We start from the raw sequence: 20,000 nt of genomic DNA, 5'->3' as shown, positions 1-20,000 counted from the left end.
GACGGAGGCGCCCTTGGGAGAGACGCCGCCATGATAAATATCTGGGCAATTGCGAAGACAAAGGGTTATATTATACGAAATTTATTACTGACAACAATTAACTGTTGAACGATATTTCATTGAATTATCTGCGACCTCCCTACCATTTTGACTTTATATTCCATTTTTTATGCCTTATTCCCTACTTCTAAAGCCTGAAGGGTTCACTGCATAAGTAAAAGTTAGTGTCAATTAGCGTCATTATTCCGATATTATCACTAAACTATCTATATTTAAAAATCAGGTGAAAAAAATATTTAAAATGTAAAAAAAAATTAAATGGGTGATGGCAAGTACAAAATACCTCTATTAATAAAATAAACTAGGATTAATATTGCATTTACCAAGATATCTTTGTTAGTCCTTAAAAGTTTTCGTTTTCTATCGGAATAACTTGCGACGAAGAAAACGATCCTCGCTGTCGGGGGGGATGACTAAACTAAAGTTGTGTCTCTACGAGCACATATAAACATGTGTCGTGTGTGTATTTGTTAAAATATGAATATGTGTGTGCATATGTATGTATATATACACATGTATAGCTGTGTCTTCTTTTTATATAAATTAAATATTTGTCATGCTCTGAAAAGCTTTTTTACGGCTTCTTTTTATCTACGTATGTAGATAAAGTGAACAGCATAAAAAGTACATTATGATACAAGTTTTTAATTCAAGTATTATTAAGAGCAGCTTCCAACAGTTAAACTAGCAGTATTAATAATATTACTTATATGGTGCAACAAGTTATATCACAATAAAATGAAGAGCAAGCATGAAACTAAAATGAAGTTAGAAAAATAAAATAATAATTCCAGCATATCCTTCACTGAAAAAAAAAAAAAAAACACAATCGCAATTTATCCTACCCAGAATTGCTTTTGAAGGAAAGGGGGGGACGGGTGCTCAAAAAAATTCTTCCTCTTCCCCTCCCACTCCCCTGTCCTGCTTCCTACCCACCCTCCTCCCCCTTCTTGGCCGCAACTATTGATACCTGTCAATAAGAACGATGACTGGCCCGACCCTTCATTGTTGGCCCAGGTCATGGCGACGTCTTGAAGAACTGACAGGGAGTGGTTACATAATTCAAGTTTCCCTACCCATGGCGACGCTAAGTACAGGCCTACTGAAAGACCGACAATTAGGCATTCGGGAAACATTTGTTCATGTCGATCCGCCGGCGCGAATCACGGGATCTATGGATGCGACGGGGGGAGAGGGTAAGGGAGAGAATGAGAAATAAGCATAGATAGATAGATAGATAGACAGATAGATAGATAGAGAGATAGAGAGAGATAATTAAATAAATAAGGATCTCATCATGACTTTAGCCCAACATAGAGTGTATCAATCAAACTATTTCGAACAGGAGCCAAAAACAGCCCTCCCGTTTTATATGTCGATAGATAAACACATCAACAGACAGATACAGAATCGGTAGAAAGAGAGAGATCGTATCCAAAGTCTATCATACAAATATATAGCACATGCTAACCCCAGCATTCTTTTCCACGACAGAATAAATGCAACTGACAGTGATACAAAGCTAGGTTACACAATAAGGGGGGATCACCATTGCGAAATTGCAAATCAACAGTTGCACACTGCTCTCATTTAGGGCTTCTCACAGCGAGCTTGTCTTTGATTAATGTCGCCTCATCAGAATCGACTAGACAATGAGATTACCAATATCTCTCGTCGTTGCGTGTGTTACCCATTAGGCTTTCTTCTTGCTGCCGGGACTGAAAGTCTGCCTGCTATCTACCTGCCCGAAACCGCTCTCTCTTTCTTGAAGTATTTATCTGTGAACCTATTTATGTATCTATCTAGCTGGTTGTTTAGCTATTCACGGATAGATAGACAGATATCTACGTATCTATCTATCACCCATCTCTCTGCTTACCTATACAGTCTACATTTTCTCCTGCTTTTCTGTTTTCCATATGCTCAATCCTCTCTCTCTCTCTCTCCTCTCTCTCTCTCTCTCTCTCTCTCTCTCTCTCTCTCTCTCTCTCTCTCTCTCTCTCTCTCTCTCTCTCTCTCTCTCTCTCTCTCTCTCTCTCTCTCTCTCTTTATCTTTCTCTCTCAGACGAAGCACAACCATGGGAATGTTTCGTGCGAAAAATACCGCAGCGAAGGGCTAAGTTGGCATTCGGAAATGCCCCGCCGTGCCCCGCGCATACCCCTCTGCCTTAAAACACGCCACTAATATCCCCTAGCTGACAGCAACAGCCTCAACTGCCTGTTATCTTTCACCCTCTGAGAGAAATCTTATCCATCACCGTCTTCAATCCAGCGCTCTCCTGATCCCGTAGTCCTCAGGATAATGATTTCACTAAAAAATCTTGTTCTCCGTGATTAGTGTTTGAGGCGAGTGGGTTACCAGACGTCATAAAGTACTCGACGGGGTGAACGAGTATCACCTGGGGGCTCCGGCGAGCTCCACTTGGAAACCCAGAGTGACACCGCGACCCCTTGAGTGTCACCTGGGTGTCGCCATTACCACGGGGCGGAAGTGTAACTCCGAGTCACTCCGAGTGAACTACAGGCCCGAGCGCCGTAGATCTTCCACGTGTTTCCTCATTGTTCATCAGGGTAGCTTTGATTGCCACCAAGGGCGGCCATCAGGCGTGGGAGCCTCGCACGTCGCTGCAACATTATTGATGGCCCTCGCTCCGGGACGCCGCCGCCGCCGCGCCTGCACGCCCGCGCGATGCACTCCGAGCACGACACACGCGCGGGACCTAAACAGCATTATTACGCAGCGAGATGTAGTGTAGAATACATCTCATGAGTTCAGCTTTGGCGTGTGTTACTGCCTGCATATTTAAAGCAGATACACGACACACAGGCACGGAAGCGCACACACACACACGCACGCATGCACACACCTATCCACCCACCCACACAAGTACAGACAGTTAAATATACGCACAAAGAGTAAACAAGAGTAAACCCAAAGACACCCACATAAACCACACACGCAGCCAAGAAAATTAATCAGCAGCTCCTCCGCCTCGCAAGACACCCTATAGGAGGCACAGAGCAAGCGACGCCTCCCACCCCGCTCTCCTCCGGTCCTTCCCGGCGCGTTTTCCTTTGTTCGCCAGGCCCTTTAATCACAAAAAAGATCCCGGGCCGAGATAACGTCGGTCTGAATATAATATACATAATCAGCTCCGGCAGCAGGAACCCTCGGCTAATGATAAGAGAAACAGTGTTAACGCTCTCTCGAGACAAGAGGGAGGGGGAGGCAGGGAAGAAAAGGGAGAACGAAGGGGATGGAGAAAGGGACTGGATAGTGGGAGAAAGAGAGAAAACGAGAAAGAGAGAGAGAGAGGGGGGGGGGGAATTCATAAGTAAGGGAGAAAGAGAGATGGGGAGACAGACAGACAGACAAAAGAGGAACAGAGGCAGAAACAAAAACAAAGAGAGAACGGAAACAATAAGAAGGAAAGAGATTCCCAACAGACGAGGACCCCACTCAAGCCTTTCCGTAACCCCCCTCCCACCTCCCCCTCCACACACACGCACACAGAGCACAAGGATTTTACGCCAAGTGTACCAGAGGTTTGAAAATATTTGCATATTGGTCCTAATGGAACAATTAGACCCACTAACGACCTTCAACGAACATATTTCTAACCAAAAACATCGCACTTGCTTGGTTTTATGAGAGGCTGATCATTCTTTTATTCTGTTTTTTAGACATACAACATTCACAGGGTGCACTATAGGATCCAGTGTATAAGCACCGTCTTTTCATCCATAATAAAATTGAAAAAAAAAAGAGTTCGATAGGCAAAAACTTAAAGGAAACGATTAAAAAAAAAAACTTCCTGGACGTAAATCACGTGCCTAACAATTAAACAGAACACAAATGAACAACCCCGTTCATCGTCCGAGCTGATAGGAAGAGACTGGAAGAGGGGAAGGGAGAGGGAGGGGGAAAGGGGTGCGAGAGGGAGAGGAAGAGGGAGAGGGAGAGGGAGAAGGAGATGGAGAGAGAGAGAGAGAGAGAGAGAGAGAGAGAGAGAGAGAGAGAGAGAGAGAGAGAGAGAGAGAGAGAGAGAGAGAGAGAGAGAGAGAGAGAGAGAGAGAGAGAGAGAGAGAGAGAGAGAGAGAGAGAGAGAGAGAGAGAGAGAAGAGAGAAAGAGAGAAAGAGAGAAAGAGAGAAAGAGAGAAAGAGAGAAAGAGAAAAAGAGAGAAAGAGAAAAAGAGAGAAAGAGAAAAAGAGAGAAAGAGAAAAAGAGAGAAAGAGAGAAAGAGAAAAAGAGAGAAAGAGAAAAAGAGAGAAAGAGAAAAAGAGAGAAAGAGAAAAAGAGAGAAAGAGAAAAAGAGAGAAAGAGAAAAAGAGAGAAAGAGAAAAAGAGAGAAAGAGAAAAAGAGAGAGGAAGAGAGAAAGAGAGAATGAGAGAAAGATAGAAAGAGAGAAAAAAGTATATATATATATATATATATATAGAGAGAGAGAGAGAGAGAGAGAGAGAGAAAGAGAGAGATAAAAGAGAGAAAAAGAGAGGGAGAGAAAGAGAGAGGGAGGGAGAGAGAGAGAGAAAGAGAGAGAGAGAGAGAGAGAGAGAGAGAGAGAGAGAGAGAGAGAGAGAGAGAGAGAGAGAGAGAGAGAGAGAGAGAGAGAGAGAGAGAGAGAGAGAGAGAGAGAGAGAGAGAGAGAGAGACTTTTATCACGCCATTACAGCCCCAGAACCAAAAGTAAATTGTTGTTGCAGTAACACACACACACACACACACACACACACACACACACACACACACACACACACACACACACACACACACACACACACACACACACCTACACTCACACACACACACCTACACACATACATACACATACACACACATACACACACACACACACACACACACACACACACACACACACACACACACACACACACACACACACACACACACACACACACACACATTCGTAGATGCTCCAGCATAACTCCCGCGCATGCGCAGTTGACGTTCGCGCCGCAACGATGTTTACCGAGAGGGCGTAAGGTGAGCAGATATTAATGAGCAAGTGATGAGTAGCTGAATAATACAAAAATTATGCGTGCGAATCCTTCCAGAGCGAAGGATTTATCGCCCAGGAAATAGAAAGTTTGCGTCGGGGAGGAAGGAGGGAGGAAGGAGGCGAGGAAGGAGGGGAGGAAGGAGGAGAGAAGTAGAAAGAGATGGGAGGAAGGAGGAAGAAGGAGAGAAGTAGGTAGGTAGGAAGCTATGGGAGGGAAAGTAAATGTATTAGGGGGGGGGGGGGGAGAAAGGAACATCAATAAAGGAGAAAGAAAAGGAAGGGAAAACAAGTAGGAAGGAAAATAGATATATCGATGAGGTCATTAAAGCAAGGAGAATGAAGTAGAGGAGAGGAAAGTAAAAAAAATTCAGGGGATGACCCAGTAGATGAAAGAGTCTATCAAAGAGGAGAGAGATATGAATATTTAACATCTTCGATTAAAAATCTCCATCAGAATCCCACATTCAATCGCAACGTTATGCAACCTTATGAAAGAATTCCTTCCCATTCATTAGCTCCCATAATGAACATTACTCAGATATGACAATAGAAGTAATGATAAGTTAATGGCAAGTCTCCAGGATTTATGTTCAGTGATCCTTTTAATAAACAATGTATCTGGTAAGTAGCTAAGAAATGTGTAAGGGAAGCCTGGGTCGGGGCTGCTCGCTCGCCATTCAGGATCTATAAATTATGAGAACGGAAGAGCTGGCTGGAAATGTTTGCCCTTCCTTAAATCTCGTTTTGGTTGATTGTTTTCTCCCTCGCTCTCTCTTCTCTTCTCTCCTGCTCTCTTTTCCTCACACACGGACTTACACACATGCATACACACACATACAAATACGCACGCACGCACACACGCACGCACGCACACACACACACACTAACATACAAACAACCCCCACCCCAACCACACAAAAACACACACAGACACAAACACATCCACACCTCCCACATACACACACACACACACAAACAAACATACAAACAACCCCCACCCTACCCACACAAAAACACACACAAACAGACACAAACACACCCACACCTCCCAGACACACACACATACACACACACACACACACACACACACACACACACACACACACACACACAAACAAACATACAAACAACCCCCACCCTACCCACACAAAAACACACACAAACAGACACAAACACACCCACACCTCCCACACACACACACACATACACACACACACACACACACACACACACACACACACACACACACACACAAACATACCCACACCTCCCACACACACACACACACACACACACACACACACACACACACACACAGACACACACACACACCTTCACCAGCGCCCTCCTGCTCACCCATCCACACCGACACACACAAACCCCAAATGAATAACATTTCGGTCGTCAGCGTTCTGGCCGCCATGACTCGTGGGTATTCGATAAGCTTCGCCGACCTCGCCTTCGTCGCCGCCTCGTGGGGGATGAGAAGTGGGGATGAGAAGCCTTGTGATGGGGAAACACTAATAATAGAAGTATAATGGTAATAATAATATATAAGTAAGAGTAATGATGATAATAATAACAATCATTATAATAATAGTAATAATAATAATAATAATAATAATAATAATAATAACAAATAATAATAATAATAATAATAATAATAATAATAATAATAACAATAATAATAATGACAATAATATAATGATGATGATGATGATGATAACAATATCAACAATAATGGCAAAATAATGATAATAATAATAACTAAATCAATTATGATGATGATTTTGATAATAAAAGTAACAATGGTAATAGCAATAACAACAACGACAATTCCAACAATAATATTAATAGTAATAGTAATAATAATAATAATAATGATAATAATAATAATAATAATAATAATAATAATGATAATAATAAAAAAGATAATGATAATGATAATAATAATAATAATAATAATAATAATAATAATAATAATAATAACAACAACAATAATCTCCATAACGATGAAAAAAGTGTTAATAATAAAGAAAATATCAATAATAAAAGAAACGTCACGAATGGCAGTTAGCAGTTCTCATCATGGCCATACATGACAATCCCGAGCCAATGCCAGCCCCACCTCCCCCATGCATGTTCCCACGTGTCTGCATGACGTAGGATCCCCGCGTGCGCCCCAGTGCCTTGCCGATCCTCCTCCCTTGAGGATCACCTGCTGGTCATCGGCGCCCTGGCACGGCTGAGTCGCGGGCGTGAGAGTCCCCGGCGCCCACGCAACCCCCCCCCCCCCTCCTCTTCCTCAGCCCCTTTCCGCCGGGCTAGAGGACTATAAACTCGAGTTTTAGCTGCGTTTTACGGTCGCGTCCCCCCCGTTACTACGCCTCTAAACAATGTGGCGGAGACAATAACTTAAAGCCGCAATAGATGTCTCTCACTCATAATTGCATGCAGAGAAATTTCATGAATAACACATGAAGGGGTAGAGGCCCGTCCCGGACACACACACCGCCGGCCCGCCCTCCTCCTCCTCCTCCTCCGCTTCCTCCCTCCTTCCCATGTGCCTCCTCCTCGCTCGCATTCCTTCCTCTTTCTTTCTTTCTTTCTTTCTTCTTCCTTCCTTCCTTCCTTCTTTCCTTTCTTCCTTCCTTTCTTTCTTTCTATCTATCTTTCTTACTTTCTCTCTCTCCATCTTTCATTCTCTCTCTCTCTCTCTCTCTCTCTCTCTCTCTCTCTCTCTCTCTCTCTCTCTCTCTCTCTCTCTCTCTCTCTCTCTCTCTCTCTCTCTCTCTCTCTTCTAAAATTCATCTATCACCCCTGCTTCGCACACGCACCATCGCTCACTCAGCACCATTAATAACACCGACCAAAATTCGCCGCTAACTCCCATTACACCAAATACAACCCGTTATTAACAAACAAACACTAATCAGTACATCGACCAATAATAAACGCTAAAATAAACCCTCCTTCACGAAAAAATAAACAACATTCTCAAAACAGTTCGGAAAAAAAAGAAGAAAAAAGTTCCTAGAAGCGCTTTCGTTCACATCCAAAAGCCGAACCGTATTCTAGAAAGCGGCAAAGAAAACGATGATGGAAGGCCTTCAGGGTACACTATGATTGGGCGAAGAAGGGGGCCACGGGTGTATGGGAGGCGCGCTGCTTTGTGTTCGTAGAAAGTGCGGAGCGAAAAGTCATCAATAAATACATAATTTAATCAACGGGTAATATAAGCGGCATGACTACTAGCATCGGTGGCAGAATGGGTAAAAGTGGGTATTGTTAAGTGATAATAATGAATTATCAAACAATTATATAAAAATTGCTCTCCATAATGACCAAGGGATAAAAATAATAAAACATACAAGAGCAAAAACAATAGCTAAACCATACGGCTAACGACAAAAATATCAATAGCAAGATGATAACAAAAAATCTAACGGAGAAAATGATTACAGACATAAAGTAACACATTGAAAGTAAAACAGTATAAAGGCACTGCGTCATTCTTCACTCAGCCTAGCAGAAAGACAGTAGAAACTATAAATACATCCGCAGAGAGAGAGAGAGAGAGAGAGAGAGAGAGAGAGAGAGAGAGAGAGAGAGAGAGAGAGAGAGAGAGAGAGAGAGAGAGAGAGAGAGAGAGAGAGAGAGAGAGAGAGAGAGAGATAGAGATAGAGATAGAGATAGAGATAGAGATAGAGATAGAGATAGATAGAGATAGATAGATAGATAGATTGAGAGAGAGAGAGAGAGAGAGAGAGAGAGAGAGAGAGAGAGAGGAGAGAGATAGAGGAAGAGAGGAAGAGAGGAAGAGAGGGAGAGGAAGAGAGGGAGGGAGAGAGAGAGAGAGAGAGAGAGAGAGAGAGAGAGAGAGAGAGAGAGAGAGAGAGAGAGAGAGAGAGAGAGAGAGAGAGAGAGAGAGAGAGAGAGAGAGAAAATAAAATAGACAAACAGACAGACACACCGACAGTAACTGCAACAAAATAAAACAAAATAAAAAAAAAAAGTAAAAAAAATACTTCTTCCATTTCTGTCAGATCTACAAAATTCACATCATTTTGCGCGGTCCGTGGTTCTCCCTCGTGGAAACTTCAACGCTGCTCTAGCAAGGTATCTCCACGCCCAAATCCTGTTCTTATAAAATGATGCCACCTCCGGAAGAGAACGGGCTGACACGATGATGATAATAATGGTGATGGGAATGATGATAATGGTGATGGTGATGGTGATGATGATGAGGAGGAGAAGGAGGAGGAGGAGGTGGAGGAGGAGGAGGAGAAGGAAGAGGTGGAGGAGGAGGAGAAGGAGGAGGTGGAGGAGGTGGAGGAGGAGGAGGAGGAGGAGGAGGAGGAGGAGGAGGAGGAGGAGGAGGAGGAGGAGGACGACGACAGTAACAACACTAATAATAACAACAACAACAACAACAACAACAACAATAATAATAATAACTATAATAATAATAACAGGATTATTAATGATAACAATAACAACAGGATTATTAATGATAACAATAACAACAGCAACAACATCAATAATAATAATGATTAAAAGTAATGGCTAGAAATTCCATCGACAAAAAATGCCTTCACGCATAGCACAAAAAACAGGAATTAACGCTGCAGGAAAACAACGTCCCGCTGCAACACCCAATCAGTTTACAATCTCGGAGTAATCAAGCTGCAATCTGCAATATATCCGTCCTTAGAAGCACCGTTGGCTGACCCGCCATTGCACGCCGTTATTTGTCGGGCGCGGCGTCAACGCGCGCTCATTTCCCTGCGCTGGAGGCCGCTTCCCTCGCGACCGCTGTCTCTTCTGCGTCTCGTGTGGCATGGGGGTCATTATTTATGTCCTTTTTTTCTCTGTGGTTGTGTGCGTGTCTCTGTTTCTGTATCCGTATTAGTCTCTGTCTCTGTCTGTCTGTCTATATGTCTGACTGTTTCTCTCTCTCTCTCTCTCTCTCTCTCTCTCTCTCTCTCTCTCTCTCTCTCTCTCTCTCTCTCTCTCTCTCTCTCTCTCTCTCTCTCTCTCTCCCTCTCGCTCTCTGTCTCTCTCTCTCTTCCCCCCCTCTCTCACTCATTTATCTCTTAAATGTTTACACTCCTACATCACATCAAATTTCCCCTTTCAAATTTCACACATCGAAACCTAACCCTCCCTCTACCAGGTCCTCCACATGGCGCCCCACTAAACGAAAACCAAAGCGGCCGGAGCGACGGCGTCCGCGTGAGCCATAAATCCCCGGTGAGTGAGCGTCGACTCCCATACCCGTGTTGAGCATCATCGCAGCACGAGGTAAACAATGGAGGTCCGGGCCTGCCTTCGTCGCCGCCCTGCCAACACCCCCTCGCTTGTCACCACTCAATCACCCCCGTGACACCACTAAGCCGACCAACACCTCGCCCCGGGACTCTGGATTCTTCTTCTGCGGCGCCCACACGCATGCGGATACGCACGCGCCCACACACACACACACACACACACACACACACACACACACACACACACACACACACACACACACACACACACACACACGCAGACGTATGAATACACAAAAAGATCCACACTGACACACGCACCCAAGCCATAGACACACCAAAGACTTTTTAAATATCCCCTTTAAAAGGCATTTCATTCCCTGCTGGCCATTGCTTATCCTCCGCCACTAAGCTTTTCACCCCGATGCCTCTTCCTTATCTCTATTCCCTCGTCCACGCCCATATTTGTTCCAGCTCATTCTCTCGCCGCCCTTGTTCCAGCCTTTATCCATCGTCCTCTGTCTAAAGCTTTCTCTGAGCGTGATACTTTATGGGCCATTCATCTTAATATTGTTCAAGACTTTTTCCCATTTTCTCTTTTTTTTTTTTAAATCCTCTTGTTCTATCGAATGATATATTTCTCTCTCTCTCTCTCTCTCTCTCTCTCTCTCTCTCTCTCTCTCTCTCTCTCTCTCTCTCTCTCTCTCTCTCTCTCTCTCTCTCTCTCTCTCCTTCTCAGTGCCAGTGACCCCGGTAAATAACCCCCACAACGCATGCCGAGCCACATTCTATAAGGTAATTATACCCTCTAATTAGTGCCAGAGGTTCTCTCCTGGAGCATCTTCATTACCTCCCGCAAGAAAGATCGTGTCTTTTCCTCAAAGCGAACTCGTGAAACTGGTTCATCCCTGTCTCTGCGACGGGGTGAGTGTTCGAAAGAATATTTTCCAGATAGCATGTGTCATCGATTATGTGTTTATTGTTTTACTTATCCATTTAGCTATGTATTTTTTAGATATATAATACTTAAGTTGTCGCTGCGTGTCCTTTTCGATTACGGTCGGGCACTTCCTTCCGATGTCTGAATTTTTGCGCGATTCTACGTCTTATCTAAAAAAACAGTTACGTCACACGTCAAGCAGAGACTGATCATCTCGCACTCATTAAGTTACCTCGACGTTTCATTAAATGGAACCGTTACTCACCCTGCAACGACAAAGGTGGGAAAAAGATATTCATTTGCTTTCACGTTATTCATAATTCGGAGCCAGAACGGTCGCCATAATCAGCGACACGCGATGAGCGACCTGCTACAGCGCCCTGCCAGGGCGACGGCGCTGGATTTCACGGGCCGAGAGGGTTTTTGATTCGCTCCCGCCCATAAATCGGGCGGCGCGTGTGAGGAAGCTGCAGTTATTAGAACAGTTTAAGTCAGTGTTCATTTTCCCTTTTTCTCTTGTTGTGTGAAGCGACGTGTCACAGTCAAGCAATGCAATTACGCAGCGGCCGGTACAAGGTCTATACTTATATAGTCCCTTGGCCAGTCCACTCACGAGCAGCCCCGCGGGAGACGCGAGCGTGACCGTGACGCCTCTGCTTGGCGACAGGCCGACCGCTGGTCACACAGGGTACAGTACACTGCAATCACAAAGTGCGGAGAGCGAGCGCAACCGGACACGCCGTGCTTGAGGGACTTTACCGCAAGTGCTATAAATAACCGCGTTGGTGCGTCGAAATCGTTCTTCTTATCTTCCCCAAAGAGGAAGTCAGCTCACGATTGCGTCTATAAAACACACGCATCTAGGGCGATTACACTCTCGCCTAAGAAAAAAAAAAAAAAAAAAAACAAAGAGAAGCAAATATAACATATAAATAAATACATAAATATTAGAAAAAAATTACGTGCTGTAATTGCATGTTATAGACAACAAAAAAATCACCAACTGCAACGATTTAACAAAAAGGGAACCAACACAACCAAAAAACAAGCACAGATTAAACCTGAATGATTTTCCACCTCCACACCTCCGACCAAACAACCTACCTTTCTCACAACAGGAGCGTGAGGCAGACACTCGACTCCTCGACGCGCTAAAACGAAATCCAGAGATCGTCTCCATATCCTTCTGTGGCAGGGAAACAACTCCGGCACACATGCCCCTCTGATGCAGTGCAATCAACTGTTCACATCAGTGTCATCGTAACAGTAATATAAACGGTAATTATGACTGACGCCTCAAATTGAATGTGATATTTTATCGAAATTACGCTGGCTGGCGTCATCAAGAGCGCATTGGCCGTGACACTGCCCGCGGGAAATAGTCAGCCAATGAATGTCATTTGCAGAACAGCTGTTAACTGACCAAGTGATAAAATTTGTATTTTATGTGAGTTGATGTTATTTCCAGTGGATTTACTGGCAATATACTCTCCTGAAAACATGACAGATAAATAATAAAAGTCAGATTTAATTTAACCCGACTGGTAATGTAAAACAAAGTATTCGGACAAATTATAAACATTGAACAATGTCATGCATTTTTAAAACCGCGAACATTTTTTAAATCAATTTAAGCCACGTGGTCACCCATCACATCCACAGAACGTATAACATGCAGTATTTTATATACATACATACATACACACATACACACAATATATATATATATATATATATATATATATATATATATATATATATATATAAAATACAGTGGTTCTTGAACTTATTGTTTGGCGTTCGCAAAGCCACAACTGAGTCCTTTATCTCACTCAATGGAAGCCTTCATATTAATATCTCAGCACTAATGAATCTCCTCATGAACCAGTCCCATTGTTTATGTGTGGGCGGCATGCGAGGCTCAAAATGCATCTCTTGGACTGAAACAATCCGTCTCTTACGGGTTTAAGAACCACTGACAATGTAATCAGGATAAGCTGTGTGTGTGTATGTATGTATGTATGTATGTATGTATGTATGTATGTATGTATGTATGTATGTATGTATGTATGTATGTATGTATGTATGTATGTAGGTATGTATGTATGTATGTATGTGTGTATGTATGTATGTATGTATGTATGTATGTATGTATGTATGTACGTATGTATGTATGTATGTATGTATGTATGTATGTATGTATGTATGTATGTATGTATGTATGTATGTATGTATGTACGTATGTATGTATGTATGTATGTATGTATGTATGTATGTATGTATGTATGTATGTATGTATGTATGTATGTATGTATGTATGTATGCATGTAAGTATGTATGTATGTATATATGCATGTATATCTATATAAAAGTTTATATAAACACATAACATACACAACCCCGCAAGCTCATCCCCCCACGAAATAGAATAAAGGCAGAGAGGCGGGCTGATTGCCGCCCCTTGCAGGGAGGAAAGTCATGCAATTAGGTGCAACAAGTGGAGGTCAAACATGCTATTAGTGAGAGAAAGAGTCGGTGCCGTACCATGGTGTGGGCGCGAGGGCGATTGGGCGTGCCCGGGATGATCTGCAACAGAAGGAAGACATAGAGGAACTGTGTTAGTTAAGGACCTCAACCGATGCCATTGTCAAGTACCCATAACTACCCACTACTTTATTTTTTAACAAGGAAGAGAGATAAAGAGGAAGAAAGGGGAAGTGAGAGAGAAAGACAGATATTGGAAAGAGAGAGAGAGAGAGAGAGAGAGAGAGAGAGAGAGAGAGAGAGAGAGAGAGAGAGAGAGAGAGAGAGAGAGAGAGAGAGAGAGAGAGAGAGAGAGAGAGAGATTTAATTCAAATTCCTAAGATTACCTACATTAGATGTATTAAATGAAAGTGAGACAGTTGGCAAGAGAGAAGATCCTGCAAAAGTTTATTATGATCGTATATGTAATAAAAACTACAGAATAAGAAAGTTGTTAAACCAATTCTACATATATACATAATTACAAGAATATGTATGCATAGATATATACACATACATATACATGCATATCTATACAGTTCGTAAAGATCTGGTTTTCCTATTTACCCAAGAAGCTTAACACTAAAATAAAAATATGGTCTTACTGATGTTTATTTTTCTTTTCACCTTTTCCATTTTCTTTTTTTCTTACACATAATCCGACATCAAAAAGAAGCTTCAAAAGGGCGCTCTTTGCCCGCCCGCTTAATGAGTATCAGTTAAGACTCCTTAACTGACTTCAGAAGACAAAAAAAGAAGTGAGAGATAGAGACAGACAGACAAACCGCACGCAATCACCTTCAACAGAGACAAATGTGAACATAAAAGTCACCCTTTAATTAAGCGCTTAATCACATTGATTTACACGCCACCCTCCCCCTTTCCCCGTCCTTCCCCCTCCCCCCCTCCTTCCCCTTTGCCCGTCCTTCCCCCTCCCCCCGCCCCTTCAGTTCTCCTTCGCTTTAAGATCAGAAGGAGTGGATCCTGGCTTTATCTCCCGCACGACCCTCTCTTGCAGGACCTCTTCCTTGCGCGAACACCTTCTTTGTTCACCTGGGTGGTCGGGCGCCCCCCGTGGGTGGCGTGGGTGGTTGGTGCTTGGTGGGTGGGGGCGCCGGCGGGGGGCCCGGCAACCTGCGCACGGTAGGAGGGAAGGGGGAAGTTGGGGAGGAAGGAGGGAGGAGAAGATAAAGAGGGAAGAGAAGGGAGAAACAAGGTGCAGAAGGGGAGAAGGAGAGAAAGGGGGAGAAGGAGGGGACGGGAGGACGCTAAAGAAATTGAGAAGGGGAGAGATGGGAAAGAGGAAGGAGAGGGGAAAAGGAAATAGAAGGGGGCCGAGAAAGAGAAAGGGGAGGAGGGAAAAGTGGGAGGAGTAGAAGAAGCGGAGGATACAGGAAGGAAGAGAGGAAAAGTGCAAATTTACAGCTGCTTGCTGGAGCATCGTGTCCACCGCCTCTGAAATCCTCTTAGGGTCGGGGGATAAAATGGTTGACCGAGAAGATCAGGACGAAAGGACAAGTGACCCGCGCACGAATCCCGGCCTGCGAAGGCGGCGTCGTGCAGCGCGAACCGGCTTTGAGAAGTGGGCGGGAGGGAGTTCGGGTGGGCGTGGGCGGCTCGGCGGGCAGTGGGAAAAGATGAAAAGTAAGAGGGTTTGCGTGGGCGGGTGGACGGGGTCACCTCGGAGTGGGCGTAGAGCCGAGGAGGCGCCGCGGGTGACCCGTGATCTACATTGTGATTGCGGTGAGTTATGGCCCCTGCGCCCGCTTGCGTGACATGCCGGTGCCCCGCGCTCTTGGGTCGGGGCGGGAGGGGGCGGAGGAGGGGAGGGAAGGGGAGGGAGCAACGGGAGGGGAAAGAGACATAGGTAGGGGGTGGGGTTGGTTGGGCGAAGGGGTGGGAAAGGGCGAAGAGAGGACGAACAGGTGAGGACGTAAGAAGAGGGACAGAAAGAAATTACAAGAAAACTGAGTGGAATCTAAAGCAAGAGAGAGAAAAAAAACATGAAATGAAAAGCCGAAATCCAGAGAGGGAAAAGGACAAAACACGCCCCATTTTAGGGAGTAAAACACCCGAACAACCCCCCGACGCCGACCCTCAGCCCAGGAAGCATGGCGAGGGCGTCCGCCACATGCTCCGCCCTTGATAAAGATCCTTCTATAGTTCCTCAGCCGCGAGAGGGGCAGACTCCAAGGACATCTCAATACTGTAAGATTCCGCATTATTGTCCTTTCTCGAGGCTTACGTATGCAAAGGGGGACAGCGAGATCACCGAGTGGCCTTGCCGTGGCTAATGCTCTATGGCCATCCACGTCATGTCCCTGCAGATTGCATTGTTGTACTCGATGCGGTTGAAGTGTGCGTAAAAACGGCCAACAATGGATATATTTGGTTGGCTTTTTTCTCTTTTTTTTCTTTGATGTCAGTCATTCCTATGCATCGGTGAGGAAAAATGCTTTCTTTGCATACCACCTCGATCTCCTTTTTTATCATTATCGAACTCGATTTTCATCTCTTTATGTTTCTCTCTCTCTCTTCCTCTTCTCTTCCCCCCTACCCCTGATCACCCCCGTCTCCCTCTACTTATTTAATTCAGTCGCGTTCCTGCACCGGTAAGTGATAAACTTTCTAAATCACACATCCGTTATCTCTATGACAGCGAGTCCGGACTAATGGCAGTCATCAAATATAATTTGGGCGGAGCATTAGCACTCTCTTTCTAATGAATAGATGATGTGTGTCTGTTTCTATAAATAAGAGAGTACTTAATCGCTTTCGATCCTGTAAGGAGGATTAAATCACTTTAAACTATGTTGTATGGAGTAATCGCCGGTCCTTTGATCATGCTGATTCACTTCTAAATACGTGACTGTATTCCCATTTATACAGAAATATGTCTGGATCAAAACAAAGAGAAGAATTCTGATAATATTTCGACACTCAAATCCAAAAGGAAAAGAGATCGATAGATAGGCGGACATAGATGGGTGGATAGATATGGAGACAGATCGATCGATTTAACAGGTGGATAGATGGAGACGTAAACAGAGAGAAACAAGTACGCGTATTCACAAAGGGAGATTGCAGGAGAGAGAAAGAGAGAGAGAGAAAGAGAGAGAGAGAGAGAGAGAGAGAGAGAGAGAGAGAGAGAGAGAGAGAGAGAGAGAGAGAGAGAGAGAGAGAGATAAAGAAAGAGAGAGAAAGAGAGAGAGAGAGAGAGAGAGAGAGAGAGAGAGAGAGAGAGAGAGAGAGAGAGAGAGAGAGAGAGAGAGAGAGAGAGAGAGAGAGAGAGAGAGAGAGAGAGAGAGAGAGAGAGATAAAGAAAGAGAGAGAAAGAGAGAGAGAGAGAGAGAGAGAGAGAGAGAGAGAGAGAGAGAGAGAGAGAGAGAGAGAGAGAGAGAGAGAGAGAGTGAGAGAGAGAGAGAGCGAGAGAGAGAGAGGTGGATAGCTAAGGAGAGAGAATATAGATACAGATAAGAACACAAAGAAGTTCGAGGAGGGAGAGGAGATGCTTTGAACTGAAATTCCTTTGCCCTCTTTGTGCCCGCCTGAGCGAGAGAAAAAGTGAACAGAATAGAAAGGTAATAGTAGAAAACTACGATAAAGAGAAAGGAAGGGGAAACGAGAAAAACGCAAGAGAGAAGAAACCTTTTTTTCAGCTAAACTCTATCAAGAGCGGTTGGCGGGTCCTTCTGTCAACACATAATCCTCGCCAGCGCCCACCAGCCGCCCGCCGCCTATCCGACGCCCGCCGCCCACCGCCCATCTCCAACCGCTCGCCCGCCGTCCATCCCCAACCCCTCTCCCGCCGCCCACCGCCCATCTCCAACCGCTCGCCCGCCGTCCATCCCCAACCCCTCTCCCGCCGCCCACCGCCCATCTCCAACCGCTCGCCCACCGTCCGATCCCCAACCCCTCTCCCGCCGCCCACCGCCCATCTCCAACCGCTCGCCCGCCGCCCTTCCCCAACCCCTCTCCCGCCGCCCACCGCCCATCTCCAACCGCTCGCCCGCCGCCCTTCCCCAACCCCTCTCCCGCCGCCCACCGCCCATCTCCAACCGCTCGCACGCCGCCCATCCCCAACCCCTCTCCCGCCGCCCACCGCCCATCTCCAACCCCTCGGCCGCCGCCCACCGTCCATCTCCAACCGGTCGTCCGCCGCCCTTCCCCAACCCCTCTCCCGCCGCCCACCGCCCATCCCCAACCCCTCTCCCGCCGCCCACCGCCCATCTCCAACCGCTCGCCCGCCGCCCTTCCCCAACCCCTCTCCCGCCGCCCACCGCCCATCTCCAACCGCTCGCCCGCCGCCCATCCCCAACCCCTCTCCCGCCGCCCACCGCCCATCCCCAACCCCTCTCCCGCCGCCCACCGCCCATCTCCAACCGCTCGCCCGCCGCCCACCGCCCATCTCCAACCCCTCGGCCGCCGCTCCTCGAACGAAGCGGCGCCGCGCCATAAATAACCCCCAGCGGAATCGCCCGACAAGGGGATTAATGGCCGCGCGACATCGGCAATCCCGTTTACCCATACGGTGGCTCGTCGCTCTCACACTCCCTTGGCCTCGCGACGCTTCGAGGGCCCGGGGACGCAAGCCCTATTGAATTAAATGGGCGGCGGCCTATGCGTGATGACTAGGTTTACAGATGTTCCGTGCGTGATCGGTGACGTCGTCGGCGCCCGCGGATTACACTTTCGTCACGTGACAGAAGAAACAACAGACGGTTCGCAGAGTGAAAATAGGCCTATGGTACATTTACACACAAACGTGCTAATGATCTCGCAGGCCTGTAATTATGATATACACGCTGTTGTTGGAGAGGGAAGGAAGGGCGAGGGAGAGAGGGAGAATAAGTGTTTTTCTCCCTCCCCTCTCCTTGAAGGAGTCCGTTTGACAAATGACGAGCTTCCTCTTCGTGGCACCGGGATGCGTGTGGCGGGGGGGGGGGGAAGCCCTATTCCCTAGCTCCAGCCCATAGCCCTAGCCTTTAGCCTCATTCCTAGCCCTGCACTAACCCATGTCCCTATCCCTAGCCAATAGCTCCAGCCCCTAGCCACATCGCCTGACCCCTGGTCCTAACCTCATCCCTAGCTTCAGCCTTTGCCCCTAGCTCCTTGCCCTAGCCCCTGGCCCTCCTTCCGCAGCCTATCGCAGCCTTTGCCCGAGCTGGCCCCAGACGAACCCACAAAGGAGCCGAGTCGAAAATAAATCCATCGAGATAGGAACGGAGGCGAGTCCATTAATGCTATCGAGTTCAAGTTGAATAGACATGCACCTCTTTGCTGTTACTTGTCTCCTCTTGTCAAGTGTCCCTCCACTCCCTCCTCCCATCAACTCCGTCTTCAACTCCCCTTCCCTCCTTTCCTCGATTCCCTCCTTTCGCTCCCTCCTCCCGTCAACTCCCCCTGACCCCCCCCCCCCCCGCACCTATTTTCCTAGTGTGCGGAGTCACGTCTTGCAGCTGTCTCGACCCCCCTCTGCTCTTACACCCTACTACCCCTTCCCTTGCACCCTATCAACTCCTTTCTCCTACACCCTAACACCCCCCTTCATCTTATCCCTACACCTTACACCCTACTCTCAATTATAACTCAACACCTACTTCCTTTGCGCCCTAACTCCCTCGTTTCTCTACACCTTAAACTCTCCTTCCCTTACACCCTGACCCCCTTCTTTTCCTTACACCTAAACACCCCTGCCCCTTATACCCTAACACTACCCTTCACCCTGACAACTACTATCGCTACCTATTCTTGGCTGGTGTGACTGCTACCCCTGTCCTGCCCTGCTATCTCCCTTCTCATTCTCTTACGTTGCTTCACTTTCTCTTTTTTTTATATTTCTAGTATTTTTTCGGCATTATTTTTTTTCCCCCTATTTCCCTTTTCCGTTTGTGGTCTCCGTTTCTGTCTTTTTTCGCGTCTTTCTTCTTGTGTTGCTTCATTTTTCTCCTTTCTTAAAACTATGTCTATCTTATTTGTTTCTTCTCGACGTACGTCTTTTTCTCTCTTCCTTTCCTTCTTCGTGGATTGTTTAATTTCCCTTTTTGAAAACTAAATGAACACAAAAGTACATAAACAATCATGCAACTAACACACATAAAATACACTCACAAAGAAACCGCCTCCCCCTTCCTCACACCTCCCCCCTCCACCACCATCCCCAACCCCTCCCCCACCCAATACG

At 46.0% G+C, this 20,000-nt stretch overlaps 1 protein-coding gene across 3 annotated transcripts in view; it reads right to left on the bottom strand.

Moving 5' to 3' along the window:
- LOC125041490 overlaps nucleotides 1-20,000 on the bottom strand; it is a 387,992-nt gene that overhangs the window by 228,098 nt on the left and 139,894 nt on the right. For 2 of the 3 annotated variants that reach the window (XM_047636498.1, XM_047636496.1), the window contains exon 3: nucleotides 13,838-13,879. The exons of the other annotated variant lie outside the window; for it this stretch is intronic. In XM_047636498.1, the coding sequence (XP_047492454.1) occupies nucleotides 13,838-13,879 (42 nt within the window). The remainder of the gene's footprint in view (nucleotides 1-13,837; nucleotides 13,880-20,000) is intronic. 3 annotated transcript variants of the gene reach the window in all.

Source organism: Penaeus chinensis, chromosome 30 (genome assembly GCF_019202785.1).
Source record: "Penaeus chinensis breed Huanghai No. 1 chromosome 30, ASM1920278v2, whole genome shotgun sequence".
Taxonomy (NCBI): Eukaryota; Metazoa; Arthropoda; class Malacostraca; order Decapoda; family Penaeidae; genus Penaeus; species Penaeus chinensis.
This window is presented reverse-complemented; position numbering and strand designations above follow the sequence as displayed.